Source organism: Dasypus novemcinctus, chromosome 13 (assembly GCF_030445035.2).
Source record: "Dasypus novemcinctus isolate mDasNov1 chromosome 13, mDasNov1.1.hap2, whole genome shotgun sequence".
Taxonomy (NCBI): Eukaryota; Metazoa; Chordata; class Mammalia; order Cingulata; family Dasypodidae; genus Dasypus; species Dasypus novemcinctus.
Genome location: NC_080685.1, coordinates 19,619,208 through 19,635,462, shown reverse-complemented (window position 1 = coordinate 19,635,462; position 16,255 = coordinate 19,619,208). Strand labels below are relative to the sequence as shown.

Here is a 16,255-nt window from a genome sequence, read left to right as displayed (position 1 = left end):
AAGAATGCACTGATAATTGATAACGCTCTGTTGACAAAGGTGCTTGGGCTGTGAGTGGCCTACCCCTGCTTCTATTATTCCCATAGTCCTATTATTTTTACATGCTAAGTTTGCACAACACACATATCATTTTTTTGCAGGAATACCTATACTCCAGTTGCCTTTTTTCACATAAATACAGGTAAAATAATTATTCTCATAAAGAGGACTTTTACCACAAGGGGAAATTTTCACAAATTTTGTGCCATTGATTTGACCTCTTTATTAACAGATATTGAAATGTTGCCAAGATGGTAATCATGGAAGGGTTAGCCTGATACATTTTGAATTGCTGTTTCCAGGAAGGATGTTTAGTGATGCTGTACAGGAAGTATCCTGTTGTTCAATTTCTTGTCTTGTGTAAAAATACCACCCACCATTTACTGACCCACATGTGCTAGGCATTGTACCGGCTGCCTCTAATGCTTACAGCAACAGGATGCAAGTAACAGTCTTATACCAATATGCATGCTTTGAACCCGTATACCTTGTGTTCCCATCACTATGCTACCCTTCTTTGTTCAGATCTTGATCAAGACTAAGAAGGCACCTGTTACCCTGCCCTTTACAACAGAGGGGAGAGGATACAGGGAGAGCAGACATAGAATTTCCAGAGTGAGGAAATATCTCCAGGAAATGGAAATGGAGTGAGGGAAAGGGAGGTGGGAATGAGGATAGAAAGCATTTAGAGAATAATGAGCAACGGGTGGAAAACACTTTGCAGAGTAAATGAGGAGACAAAAAGTCTATACAAATCCAATTATAAAACTGATTAGCTAAAAATGAGCCAAATTTTCTGCCTATTAAAATAAGAATCTTAAGATAAAAATGTAATATACCAGTGCATTCTGCTGTGATATGAAAATAACTTTACCTGATTGAGTGAGAGTACACTATAAACTTCAAGAGGATAAAAGATATCTCTGTTTTGTTCACCTCTGTTTCCCCAGCCCTTAGGCCAGAAACTGGCACATAGTAGGTGATATGTTGAATAAATGCATGTATAAGTGATTGAACTCGGCTAATTAAAAGAATAGTGAAATTCATGTCAAAACCAATCTTAGCTATGCTGATTTTCACTATTTCACTAACTTTGACTGCTGACAAAAGAAAACTAAAATTAATATCTAAAGTTCCTTGGTGATCCCAAATATATATTTTTGCTACATATGAATATGTCATTTGTTTTTTTATCAAATTATTACTATTTAAATTATAATTCACTTGCATTGTGGTTAGAGAACATTGTGTGAGATAGCTATTTTTTTTTAATTTATCAAAATTTTCATAAATATTCAATGAGTACTTATCAGGTACAATCAGGATGGACTCATCTATAGCCATATCAATTTTGGAAGCACTTGATCTATTGAATGCTAAGAGAAGTTGGTTAAAATATTCACTATCATCATGATTTTCCTAGTTTCTCCTCATAATTTTTTTTCATGGTTTGCTAAATAAATTTGAAAGCTGTTCTATTAGTAGATATTTTTATTCCATTGTTTATTGTACAGTATCCCTCTTCATTCCTTTTAATGCTCTTCATTCAAATTCTTCTTGCTTTTATTTTCCTATTACTCCATCAGTAATCTTAGGTAGTGATTTCCTGGGACTGGGAATTGGAAGTGATGACTACAGAGGGATACAAGCAAACATTCTGGGGTGACTGAAATGTCTTTACAAATATTGATTGTGTACATCTGTCAAAGTTTATCTAACTATGTTTAAACTGCATGTATTTTATTGCATGTAAATTATATGTCATCAAAGTTGATTTTCAAAGAAGTTCAAAAGAAAGGGGAAAAATCCACAAGAATTACTAACATGGATAATGTAATTCTAAGTAGTAGTAAATTGCCTCTGTCAAAAATCATGGGGAAAATCAAAGTGGGCCTAAACAGAGACCACCCATTTGGCCAGTTTCAACGAAATGTCATATTCTCTATTCTCTTGGGTCCCAGCTCAGTTTGACCTTAGACTTCAGATCTACTCTTTCTAACACATCTTGGCTACCCACCTTTGATCCATACCCTAGAGTCAGATTTTCTGGTTCCATATTTGCAACACTCTGTCACTTCTATTTGTGGCATGAACAGGTTGAAAAATTTTTTAATGGAAAAAAATTATATCAGGTGAGCATAAGCAAAAGAAAATTGGTGTTACTCTATAAATACCAGTCAAAATTGACTTCGGAAGCAAAAGGGTTTTAGGAATGAAGACGGTTGCTACATTAAAATAAAAGGGTGAGTTAATGAAGAATATATACCAGTTTTTAACATACATTCACCTACTAAAATAGCCTCTGAAATATATGAGAGAAAAGTGGTAAATCCATGACCATAGAGAAAAGATTTCAACACACCTCTTTCAATTGTTTATAGTTCAAGCAGCCAAAAGAGTATAAAGAATCTAAACAATACAATTAACAAATTTTACAAAATTAACAGATAAAGATCTAAACATCTGATAATTAGAGTATATTTGGAACATTCATAAAAATTGATCAAATAGTAGCATGACAAAAGCTTCACCACATCAAAATTAGGTATCATGCATAGCATAATCTCTCATAAAAACAATTACAGATTACTTAGAACTTAATTACACAGGAGGTAAACAAAATCCCATACATTTGGAAAAATTTAAATACACTGCTAAGTAACTCATGGGCTAAAGGAGAAATAACAATGAAGATTTAGAAAATGTGTAGGACTGAATGATTCTGAAAACACAGCATCTCAAACAAGGGCAGTGTTTTGAGGGACACTGATAGCCTTAAATATTGGTGTTAGAAGACAAGAAAGGATTAAAATTAATGAGCTGTGTGTCTGTCCTGAGACATTAAGAAAAAAATCACACAATAAACCCAAAGAAAGTTGAAGAAATGATGTTTAAAAATTGAAATCACAGAAAATAAAGATATAGTAGAGAAGTTATACAAACCAAAAATTGATAATAAAAGAAAAACTCTTTAAAAAAAAAATAGCCCAGGCAAGTTTGATCAAGAAAAGACAAGAAAAATGAAAAAGAATCACAAATAAGTAATATTATGAATGAAAAGTAGCATATAATTAAAAATATATCAGATTAAAAGATAATAAAAGAATACTAAAAATAACCAGCAAATTTGAAAACTTTGTTGAAATAGACAAATACCTAGAATGAACTCAAAGAGAAAATAAATCTGAATGGTCTCACACATTTTCTGTGGAAGCATAATAATGTCATGGTGTTCAAGTGCCTCAGATGTGTGGTATTTTATATTGCAGGCACTATTTTACTTGGACTCTGCAACCATCTGATGTTCATTTTATCATCCAGTCTGTTGAGAAAGGTTGATCAAAATACTCAACAAAATTTAAGATGGGAAAGAGAAGGAGGAGGAATCCTCAACAAATGTTACTTTAGGTTTAATTATTGTGAACTGTTACATCCCATTTCAGGAGTTCAAGGATCAGCATCAAAGGGAGATTCTTTAAGGAACTAAACTGATAGCTCATGGTCCCAACCAGACTCAGAAAGTACTGGTAAAGATGAGAGGAGAGGCCTCATTAGCGAGCCAGAAGGAATGTGGATACCTGGTCTGTATTTTTCTTTATCTCTGGTTGACCACAGACGTGAATTTAGCCACATTTAAAAAGACAGGCATAAAATCAAAACTGCAATGAGCTACCATCTCACACCTCATAGAATGGCCTTTATTAAAAAAACAGAAAACTACAAGAGCTGGAAAGAATGTGGAGAAATAGGAACACTCCTTCACTGTTGGTGGGAATGCAGAATGGTGCAGCCTCGTGGAAGATAGTTTGGGGGTTCCTCTGAAAGCTTATATATTATTGCTGTATGATCTGGCAATCCCTCTACTAGGAATATATCCAGAAGAACTGAGAACAGTGACATGAACAGACATTTGCACATCTATGCTCATAGCGGCATTATTCGCAATTGCCAAAAGATGGAAACAACCCAAGAGTCCATAAACTGATGAATGGATAAACAAAATGTGGTATATATATATGATGGAATACTATACTTCTGCAGGACATATGTTCACCCATGTTGACACATATTACAACATGACTCTTGAGGACAATACACTGAGCGAAATAAGCCAGACACAAAAGGACAAATATTGTATGGTCTCACTAATATGAACTAAATATGAAGAATAAGCACATGGAGTTAAAATCTAGGCTATGGTTTCTAGGAGAGAGGATGAGAGCTGAGAAGGGGTACTGATGCTTAATGTATGTAGAAGGTTTAATTAATTTGACTATAAAAATGTGGAAATGGATAGAGTTGATGGTAACTCATTATAGTGAGTATAACACTGCTGACTTATAAATGTGATTGTGGATGAAAGGGGTAGCCTAGGGACATAAATGTCAATTGAAAGAAAGCTAGAGAATAATCTAGGGACTATATAACTTAGTGAGCCTGGTGGTGGATGAGGATTGTGGTTAATAGTTCTATGTTTTAATAATGTTCTATGAATTAGAAAAAATGTACATCACTATTACACATTACACTATTAAGGTGATGCATGGAAAAGATAATTAATATAATTTATGGACTATAGTTAACAGCAATAACTTGCATCAATGTCAAAGAAGGTACTGTATCAATGGTAAGGGTCAATAATAGAGGGAAAGGGATTTTATCTTTCAGACTAAGGAAAACATTCAAAAATTTACTGAGACGATGACTGCACAACTGTGTGATGAAAGTGAGAGCCACTGTGTGCAGACTTTGGATGGTTTGTACAAGGCACAGGACTGTACAACACGGTGACCATGTGGTGGAAGATGGACTGTGGCTAACAGCACAAGCATGAGAGTGTTCTTTCATGAACTATAACAAATGTACAATATTAACACATGGTATTAATAATAGGGAGTGTATGGAAAAGATATACCAAATGTAGGCTATCGACCAGTGTCAGCAGTAATATTTTGATGATGTTCTTTCATAATCTGCAACAAATGTTTTACAACAAGGCAAAGTGTTGGTGGAGGGGTGATGTATGGGAATTCTGCACATTATGCATGATTGTTTTGTAAGCTCACAACTTCTCTAATCAATATATATATATATTTATATGAATATGCATAGAAAAGCATTACAGGGAAACGGACTTGGCCCAGTGGTTAGGGCGTCTGTCTACCACATGGGAGGTCCGCGGTTCAAACCCCGGGCCTCCTTGACCCGTGTGGAGCTGGCCATGTGCAGTGCTGATGCGCGCAAGGAGTGCCGTGCCACGCAAGGGTGTCCCCCGCGTGGGGGAGCCCCACGCGCAAGGAGTGCACCCGTGAGGAAAGCCGCCCAGCGTGAAAAGAAAGTGCAGCCTGCCCAGGAATGGCGCCGCCCACACTTCCCCTGCCGCTGACGACAACAGAAGCGGACAAAGAAACAAGACGCAGCAAATAGACACCAAGAACAGACAACCAGGGGAGGGGGGGAAATTAAATAAATAAATAAATCTTTAAAAAAAAAAAAGAAAAGAAAAGCATTACATTTCTCTCCCCACATGTTTCATTCCTTCCAAGTCCAGCCAAATTCCAGAGCATTCATTTAGCTACATTTGCTAATAACTGAGGTGACTGGGTTAAAATGTCAAGCACCATGTTTAAGACTGTATTCCAACGATCAGATGCAGTTTGTGTTTCTTTTCCCGCCTGTTCAAAATTGCAGGCTTGCATGCTGTCTGATGGGTGCTTCCATTCCTGCTGGTGGTGGGTAGGCCTCAGCAGAACCCCCGACTCGCTGTGGCAGTCTCTTCAGAAACTATTAAAGCGGTAGTCAGACCCTGCTTTGATCTTTCAGGCAGGGCCTAAGGCCCAGGATCTCTAAAACCCTGATTTGGGGTTTCAGGCATAAGGTCAGCTGAGACTAATTGTTACCTGCTAATAACAATAGTAATAATAAATTCATTGAGCTCTAACTTTATCAGGTATTATTCTGACATTTACTTGTCACAACAACCCTGTAAGAAAGGAACTGTTCATGATCCTCTTTTTATAGTTGAAGAAATGGAGGCACAGAGTATCTTGCTCAAGGTTACACTGTTAATAGGCAGCAGAGCCAGAATTTAAATTTGGGAAGTCTAATTCAAGAGACCATACTAAGTTTGCAATAGATTCTTTCCCAGATGTGCCTTATGCTCATATTTGTTCTAGGTTCGTGGGGGAGGAATGGCTGTGATTCTGGTTGGGGAATCCCTGTATTCCTGTCCTTAATATCATCTAAAAGCATTCCAAGCCCAATACTTCAGCCATGTCCAAAAGTGAATTAGTCATCAAGTTATCCCACGAAACCCATTCCTCCTCCAATATTGGCTACTTAAGAAAATGCCTCTTCAGCCTGCTCAGTTCTAGTTGGAAACATTGGAGGTCGCCTTGACATTTTCCTCTCATTTATTCTCCATATGTAATCTATCACAAAGAGCCGTGACTTCTACCTTATACTCATCTCTTCATTCTACCCACATTGCCAATACCTTAATTAAGCCTATCACCTCCTAAGAGCTTCATTGTCTCACTCCTGAAGGACAGGTCTTTCAAAAATGCAAAATCAGAAATCATTAATATGTGTAAACAACATATCTCAATATCTTTAGCCTGAGATGACAAAATAATGTCACGTTATATATTTTTTAAGTTTTTTTTAAAAAAACCTGAAAAACTGAAAAACTATTTGTCCTGCCTGAGACACGTTTTGGGATCTATCTCAAAATCAGGAGTAACTCCCATCACTCTGATAGAAATTTCAGGGAATCAAAAAACAGAAACAGGTTAAAGGGATTCTTTGATTTCCCATTAAGTGCCACGTCCAGAATATACTGAGCCAGCACACTCATTGCTAACAGCAAAACAGAAAACATCACATGTCCACATGGTCCTAGCCCATCCCTGGTGCTGAACTCAAGCGTGGAGAGACAACTGAAGGCAGAACCTGTAGTTCTCATTAGCTCCGCTTCGGTTGGGAGGACGGTGCCATTCATTCCAGCGCCCTAAGGTCCAACAGCACAGACAGATGATGTGACTTGATGTTGAAACCTACTCACACTGTCCGACGGCTTCATGCCAGTGGGGGTTAACCATTGGGACTTGTCTGAGCAAGGGTGAAATCTAATAGGCTTCAACAAATGGGGTGTGTCTCTCAACCCAGCACAGTGTGGACAAAGCACTTCTCAAACAGTGAGGGAGCAGATTCCCTAAACGGAGACATGGGGTGTGACTCACTCTTCCTCAGGGCCAAACATGCATCTATTCCTACATGCAGAGTGGGGCAATGCTGGCATATTCAGGGCATCAACTTACTAGTATTCCTCTTCATATACCTTCATGAAATTGTTCATGGCAGGGCTGTGGGCAGTTAAGGCTTCCAAACCTCATTCTGGCTGGTAATGCAGGACTGAACACTTTGCAGTCAGAACTTTAAAGGCATTTAAAAGTTTTATTAATTTCTGGCATTCAGCATTGCTGGTGACTTATTTTTCTATCTCATAGCTTTTAGAATCTTTTATCCCTGTGCTTTCGAATTTTAGGATGATGGGATCTAGTTGGAAAGGATTTCACGTAACTCTCTTCCAAACAAGTAACCAATTCCCACAGCTTCATTTATTAAATTACATCACCATTTTTCACTGAGTTAAAATGTGAAATTTATCATATATTTCATTCACATATATATTTGGACTTGTTTCTGGAACTTTCACTCTTTTTCACAGCTCTAATTCACTATTCCTCTCCCAGAGATACATTACTTTTGCTAAATTAATGTCAATATAGCATATTTCCCCTTGGTACTCTTTGTTCAACATTTCCTTCATAACAGCACATTTATTTTTCCATATCCATTCCATAAAAATTTCCAATTCCAGAAAGAAATTGTGTTCAGAATTGCATTGTTTGTATGTATTACCTTAGAAATGGTTGATATTTTGTTAGTATCCTCTTTTCCCATCCAGAGACATGACATACATTTGCATTTAACCAAAGTGGGTCTAATGTCTATATTAGTCAGTGTTCTCCAGAGAAGCAGAATCAGGTGGATATGTATGTATGGAAGAGATTTACTTTAGGAATTATGGGGATTTGCAAGTCCAGATTCTGTAGGGCAGGACACAAGTTAAAAACTTTAAAAAAAAAAAAAAAGTGATTCTGAAATCGAGCACCTCCAAATTCTGTAGGGCAGGCTGCAAGCTGAAAACATCAATGAAGGTGAAGTTGTACTCCCTGGAAGAAGCTGGCTGCTGGCTGATGAAGTGGCAGAAATTCTTCTTTAAGACCTCCAGCTGATTGGATGAGGAGACTCCCCCTCACGGCTGAAGGCAATCTCCTTTGTTGACATAGATGCAATCAACTGACTAATGAAGTAAAGCCATCTATGAAATATCCTCACAGTAGCTAAGGGACCATTGTTTGCTTGACCAAACAACCGAGGCAAGTTGACACATGAAATTAACCATCACAATATCATTCAGTAAAAGTTTATATTTTCTTCATGTAAGTCTTACACATTTATTTTTTTTAAGATTTATTTCTTATTTATTTCTCTCCCCTTCCTCCCCTCCCCCCTGCCCAATGTCTGCTCTCTGTGTCCATTCACTGTGTGTTCTTCTGTGACCATTTCTATCCTTATCAGCGGCACCGGGAATGTGTTTCTTTTCGTTGAGTCATTTTGTTGTGTCAGCTCTCTGTGTGTGCGGTGCCATTCTTGGGCAGGCTGCACTTTCTTTTGCGCTGGGCAGCTCTCCTTACAGGGTGCACTCCTTGTGCGTGGGGCTCCCCAACACGGGGGACACCCCTGCGTGGCATTGCACTCTTTGCGTGCATCAGCACTGCGCATGGGCCAGCTCCACACAGGTCAAGGAGGCCCAGGGTTTGAACCGTGGACCTCCCATGTGGTAGGCAGATGCCCTATCCATTGGGCCAAGTCTGCTTCCTACATTTCTTATTAAGCTTATTTTTATTTTTTTTATGGTTTTTATTAATGAAAATGCTTTCCACTTTTATTACTGATTATTGCTAGTATAATAGATGTCTGTTGATTTAATATATTCCTTTCTAATAACTTCTTTAATAAATAATTTCATAGGTTTTAATAGTTTTGTAGTGGAGCCCATTGGATTTTCTAAATTTTTAATTGATTTAATAAAACTGGTTTAGTAAGAGAAGCATTTCAAATCAACAACCATGCATTATGCTAATTGGAAAATAAAGAATTTTTCTATTCAGTAGCAATTTTGATATCACATTTTGTTTTCCTTTTATTCTATTAATCAAACCTCTAAAACAACATGAAGTATAACGGATATTAAGGTATCCTTTTCTTTTACTTAATTTATTTGTATTACCTTTCTGACGATTTATGGTAAATACTGCTTATCATGACTGACTGGGGAGTTGTTTTCTACTTTTATTTTACCTAAGATCCTCAAAATTTCCTTATGAATACTAACAATTTTAATACTTTTTTACCTAATCAAATTATTTCATTTAAAATATCTTAGTACATTATATTTTAAATTTTCCCAATATGTAAGTGTCCTTACAATTCTTGAATAAATCCTCCTTCCTAGATTCAAGTTCATTATTTTTGTAGAATGTTTTTTTGAATGGTGTCATTCCTTAAAACTGTGTAAGCTTGGGCAGGCTTTTTAACCTCACTGTGCCTCAATTTTCTCTTTTGGAACAGCAGCAAAAAATGCCTGCCTCGTGGAGTTTTTGTCAGGAATATACCAATTAATACATGTTATGCACTTACAACACTGTCTGGCACATAGCCACCTCACAGCACAATCAGTATTATAACTGTTAATGGAATGTCTTTGATTTTCTAGGACTTTTGGGTGATGTCAAAATTATAATATTAGAATTATGATCCCCACGAACTCAGTGTTATCACAATGTTCTTCTCGGAGTGAAAATAGTCTGCCTAACTGTCTAAGGGGACCGCGCTTCATTGCATGCCTTCCTCAACTTCTTTAATTATAAGAATTACATGGTCAAGAAAAGAGGAGACTGGGAGTGGGGTACAGGGGACCTCGAATCGGGAAGGAAGCTTGAGGATGCAGAAGGATACTGGAGTAAGATGAGAGAACAGCAGGGAAGCCAGCCTACAGCAAGGCCCCCAAACCTTGGGCTCGCACAGGTCTGGGAGGGCATGAGTGACAGGTAGGCACCGAATCTATCAAAGGTGCCACTTGATCCTACTCTTTCCACCAAGGTACTGTGCAAAGGGGAGAGCATATTTGGAGATAGAGATGTGGGGATACTTGGGAGTCAAAGGGGTTCCTCTCCTCTGCTCTACTTAAGAGTAGAGCAAACCCAGGGCCAGGTGACCCTCTGTCTATTCTCTCATAAAAGAACTGCCCTTGCAAGCAAACATATGCCCTGCAAGATTTCATTAAGAGCCATGCCCCAGGACACTGCCAAGGCTTGTCATCAACTTATAAACTGTTGTGCAATACAGGAGTTACGTTAGATGAATGCCGATAACCCATTTGAGGCACACCAAACATTGAGCAAGAGACTACACAGTCTGTTGAAACAGAATGACCCTTCCAGGGTCAAGAACAGGGGATGATGCTTATCTATGGGGCACCCCTTGTAAGGGGTGCATTTCTGTTCACAAAAATGTGGTGGCCCCATCTTCTTTATCCTTTTAACGTGGCCATGCATCTTCAAAATTCTAACTAAGTTTTTATTTCTTCCAGAATCAATGCCTTCCAGAATAAGATATTTGTCACACAGGGATTTCAGCCAGTTCCAACCACAGGGTTGGACCTGTCTTTCTTTACCCTCAATAGAATAGCCAGAGAGGTTCATGCCCTGTCAGGAAATACTGCCCTAACCAGTAGGAAGTAACTACAGAAGAATGACCATCACCCCTTAGCACCCCCTTAAGGATAAGGGCATGAATCCTCTGAAGGGGAAGTTAAGGCAGGTTAGCCAGGGAAACGAGGGGAAGATAAGCCGTAACATGGCCTAGAGGCAACATGGCAGCAAGACCCTGCTGAGACCTTGAGTTTAACATTGAGGTCCCACTTTCTCTTTCCAGGACCTCCCCTTGACCTCGAATATTCCAAACAGGCCTCACCACTGGCCCCCACCAGGTAGCCAATAACAGCTGGGACCCCTCCCCTTACCATTAGCAAGGGGAAGGAATAACTAGCAGTTTAAAGGTAACCACACAAGGCAGAGCTCGCGCTCTCTGCCTAGAGGAGCCGGCATCAAATCTCGGTGTGTATTTCTGTCATTCTCTCCCATTTCTCAGCGAGCTCTGTTCTTTTCATCCATTTCCCAATAAATTATCTTTACTGGCCTAATAGAAAATGTGTTGGTGACCGTTTATGACCTGGCATTAAGGATATTCTCATCAATCAAGTTGAAAGAGGCAGAGAGAGAGGCAGACGATGTCTTTGTCCACTGAAATTCTGCTTGGAAAACCCAACTCCAAGAGCTTCCCAACCTTCAGAGCATTAGTGTTCAGAAAAGACATCAGGGGAAGCAGACTTGGCCCAGTGTGGAGTCTACCACATGGGAGGTCCGCGGTTCAAACCCTGGGCCTCCTTGACCCGTGTGGAGCTGGCCCATGCGCAGTGCTGATGTGTGCAATGAGTGCTGTGCCACGCAGCGGTGTCCCCCGCGTAGGGGAGCCCCACACGCAAGGAGTGCGCCCCGTAAGGCGAGCCGCCCAGCACAAAAGAGAGTTCAGCCTGCCCAGGAATGATGCTGCACACATGGAGAACTGACCCAACAAGATGATTCAACAAAAAGAAACAGATTCCTGTGCTACTGACAACAACAGAAGCGGACAAAGAAGAAGACGAAGCAAATAGACACAGAGAACAGACAACCGGGGTGGGGGTGGGGGGAAGGGAAGGGAAATAAATAAATAAATAAACCTTTTTAAAAAAAAGGCATTAGGGCTTCTTTTCAGGATACTCAGCACTTAATCCCAAACTGAGGGGTCAAGCAAAGACTTAGGAAACCAAATGCATTGACATGTTTCACAGACAAGAATATCATTTATTGGTAGATTGAAACCTGATGGAAAGCGAAATGAACAAGCATTGCGAGAAGACAAAGAGCTGTTTGGATAGGTGATAAGCTTCTTCCATAACTGATCCTGTGTTACCGAGTGACTAGGGATTGCCTGATTATTTCTTTCGTGTATCGGTTTTCCTTGCCGTGGGAACTTGGTCTTCAGTGGTACTTGCAGGGGTGTCTTTTGATTCTGAGCTTAAAGATTTTCCAATCACGGACTTGAAAATCACAACAATTACCGAGATGATCAAGAAAATAAGGCGCAGTAACATAATGAACACGACCCGAATCGATGAGGGTATCTCCACAATCAGCGGCCCCGGAGGCCCGCTGTCAATGCTCCCTCCATACCCGTCATCCTCGCAGAAAGGAGGAGACCAGCCGTACATGCAGTGGCAGTTCCTTCTGTTGTTGCAAACACCTCGGCGGTTGCACTTCTCGGGCAGACAGTCATACTGCAGGATGGACATGTTGGTACACGTTCTGTTAAAACATACCAGGTTGTGACCGCAGGAGGCGCCGTCATGGATCACACCCATGTCAGGGATCCCCAAGGGGGTCATGGCTGAATGATAGCCTGTCCCCCAGCACATGAGATTCTCCTTCTGCAGATGAGTGTTAATTATTGAAGTATGCTCTGGCAGATCAGGGATGGTTTTGACATTGATACACTGCAGCCTGCCACAGACGAAATTATCCTGCTCACACTTTCTATAGGTACGAGTTCCCAAAATGTCACAGTTACCGAATTGATCACCCACTAAATTCACTGCCTCATAGCACTGACTGGGAGCTTCCTTGGCATCAGGTCCAAAAATGCTTTGGCACTGCAGAAACCTGGACTGGCACCTCTTATCATAGCAAATGGCATCGTACTTGCAAGGAGTTCCATTCTGTTTATAACTGTCATTTGGGCAAAGATTGGAGGCCCCATCGCAGTATTCTGGAAGGTCACATTCACTTTCTTCCTTACGACACACATACCCAGATGGATGAAAGTGACACTCATGACAGCAAAGACCAGTGCTACAGTTGGCACCGAGTTTAAATTTACAGTCTGATTGACAACACTGGTCCGTTTCACAATCTACTATTGAACCGCAATCACATTCCTCATCCCCTTCCACGAGTTTGTTTCCACATCTCTCTATCACATAACCCACTCCTGGGATATTATTTAAACAAGCTGCTCCAAAAGTCACTTGCCTGTAATAGTCAACATAACTACAATTACTCCACCCGGAACGCCCAAATCCCATGATGCAAGCACTCGTGCCCCTACACTGGCAGTCTTTTACATCATGTTTCATGCCCAAAGTATGCCCCAGGTCATGAGTAGTCCAAGTGGCAGGTCCAAGGATATTTAGATCTGGATACACGCTTGCTGATGCACCATAAAGTTTAGTACACATGTAGCCATATGACCATCCGAGCGCGTCACGGTAATATCTTTTCACATATAAATGTATCCAATCTGCTATCATTCGATTATTCAGGGTATGTCTTCTATATAATACAAACAGGCCTAGAACTTCGGAGAGGTTGCTTTTTTTGACATCTACTTTGTCTCCGTTTGTCCATACTTCAAGAGCTTTCAGATGAACCCTCAGACTGAGTTCCTGAAAGTAGGTGTCGATGACCGCAGTCATAATAATGGCATCACTTAAGGCTTGCGTTAGATTGGAATTCGCAAACAAATATCTATCATTATCGAAAATCACGCCCAACTCCATGTACTTTGGGTGCTTATAGGAGTCAGAAAAGTCCCTGAGTCTAGCCATATTTTCCTGCAGGCCCATGGGGACGTCCAGCATATCGTCGTTTAAGTCACAGATGTGATTGGAAAACTGCTCCTTCTTCAGGAGATAAACCACGTGTTCGAAATCGGAAGAGGCCCTGAGGGGCTCGATTTGGTAAAGTTTGGTATCAATTTTCAAGATGCCTCGGAGACCCCCCATGCATGTACTTAAAGTAGCTTCAGATTCCTGAGACCCCTCCACAGAGCCCATAAAGTTGCAGTCCCTGGGCACGTACGGGTGATCCTCCAGAAGCTCATCCTCCTCCGTGAAGGAGAAAACCTGTAGATGCCGGGGCAGCAGAAACCTCTTGGGCCACAGGCGGACGACGTGCTTCTTGCCCTTTAATTGCAGGAGGTAGGACACGTGCTTGAGCGTGCCCTGCTCCCCGACCTTGAAGCTCAGCTTCCTGGGGATGGTGATTTCGTAGGAGTCAAACCCCCGTTCTGGGTGAAAAAAGGAATCCTCATCAAGAGAGTCAACGAGGAGCATCGTCAGGACTAGCACGAGGAGCGAGCGGCCTTGGAAGAAGGCGGTCCTCACCGACCTCAACATGGCACAGCGACGTCCTGTGGTCACTCCCAACCTCTCCAGGCCTCCGCGGGTCGCACTTCCGGAGGCCGCAGCTAGAGGCGCCGAGTGCAAAGGGCTCTCAGCTCCTGGTTCAGGTTTTGGGGTCCGGGGGCCGGGGAAGGAACCCCAGCCCCTTCGGGCTCTGTCCCGCTGACTTTCTCAGCGCTGCGCGGGCCTCGCCCAACGCATCTGTTCGTTGTTCGGCCTGTGCCGTTGGGCGCACGTGGAGGAAACCCAGGGAAAGGTGCGCGAGAATCAATGAGGATGCGCTCGGGGTGGGGGCAGGGCAGAAGGGCGGGCGGCAGCAGCGGCGGTGGGGAAGGACGGGAGGAGCTGGATGACCAAGAACAAACTGGTCAAAAGCCCACGCCATCCTCCGCCATTTAGAGCCGGTTTCTCCGTGTCCCTAAGCCCATCTGTGACCTTTGATTTTTAGGGTGCCCATGTGCAGTAGAGAGAATCTCGGAAGAGAAAAGTACCCGTGAAAAAAGCAAAACCCTACGGCCTTCAGAGGAAGGCAAATGGCTCTGACTGTCGTAGGGAGCGACGGGTGCGAGGCGAGGCGGCGGATGTAGATGGAGCTGAGGCGGTGGAACGGCTGGTGGCCCAGGGAAAGGCTGGCTCAGAAGCCGGCAGGCGCCTCTGGGGGACTTTTTCATTTTTGTCTTTAGGGAATTCATTTAGGCCGCATGACAGGGAAGTACCTCTATAGGGCTTACTGAGTGCCAGGCACTGTTCTAAGCTCTTCAGCTGAATCAGTTCATTAAATTTTCACAACAACACTATTTTGTAGGTATTCTCACCCACGTGTTAAACCAGAACCTTGGCTAGATGGTGTTGTTAGGTGACAGCGTCACTGCACACACTTGGATAGTTCCACCCCAGAGCCTGAACTCTTAACCAGTCTACTCTGACTCTGGTTGACCAGTGAAGGACAGACGTGACAGATTTGACCAGCTTCACAAAAAATAAAAATAAAAAAAAGGAGGAACCTGGACTCATTGGACTTAATGAGTGAATGGACTCTCCAGTATCAAAGAGACAAGAATTAAAAATGATGCTCAAGTTTCCAGCTTAGGCAACCGTGTGCGTCCTAGCTCCAGACCCTCAGGTAAGGAAAACATCAGAACAAGCAGATTTGGTAAGCAGAAGAAAGAAGACAAGCTTCATTTGGGAAATGTTGATGTTGAGGTGCTAGTGGGACACTGAAGAAGGGATTTCTAAACTGCACTCAGCTCAGTGCACATATGTGGGGTGTGACACCCGGATTAGCCCTGCATCGAGTGTCAGCACATTGGTGCTGACTGAAGCCAGGAATGCTGAGATAATGCCTGTGCAGAAGGACAGAGAAAGAAACAAGACTGGGACCCTGGGGCGTGCTGCCAGGATTTAAGGTCAGGATGAAGAAAAGTCACTTGCAAGACCTGAAAAGCAGCAGACACTTATGTCACAGGAAAGGTGGCATAGTAGGTGGCTGCAGAAGCAACTCCAAAAGATGGAGGACACACTGAGCCGAGTTCTTGACAGAAAGGAGGTCAAGGTAACTTTAGTGGGGATGGTTTCACCCATCTGCTTACGAGGGAAGCCAGAGGCCAGGAGGTTATAATGCAAAATGGAGAGAAGAAACGCCCTTCAAAGTTGAGACCACGTCTTCAAGACGTTGGATGTGAAGGAGAGAGGGGAGATAGAGAGCAGCCGGAAAGCACTGTGTAGAAGAAGCAGTTGTGGGATGAACCAGTTTGGAGCATTTTCATGTGCTGGGGGAAACCTCAGAGAGAGAGAGTACAGTTCAAC

At 41.7% G+C, this 16,255-nt stretch overlaps 1 protein-coding gene across 1 annotated transcript; it reads right to left on the bottom strand.

Moving 5' to 3' along the window:
• Positions 1–12,053: 12,053 nt before the first annotated feature.
• On the bottom strand, positions 12,054–14,651 carry ADAM30 (ADAM metallopeptidase domain 30). The gene has a single exon (XM_004449165.4). The coding sequence runs from the start codon at positions 14,441–14,443 to the stop codon at positions 12,206–12,208; it is 2,238 nt and encodes a 745-aa protein (XP_004449222.3). The 5' UTR covers positions 14,444–14,651; the 3' UTR covers positions 12,054–12,205.
• Positions 14,652–16,255: the final 1,604 nt, after the last annotated feature.

What these genes read in the sequence shown, in the direction of transcription:
- ADAM30 (XM_004449165.4), bottom strand. Translation starts at nt 14,443, where the DNA reads ATGTTGAGGTCGGTGAGGACCGCCTTCTTCCAAGGCCGCTCGCTCCTC.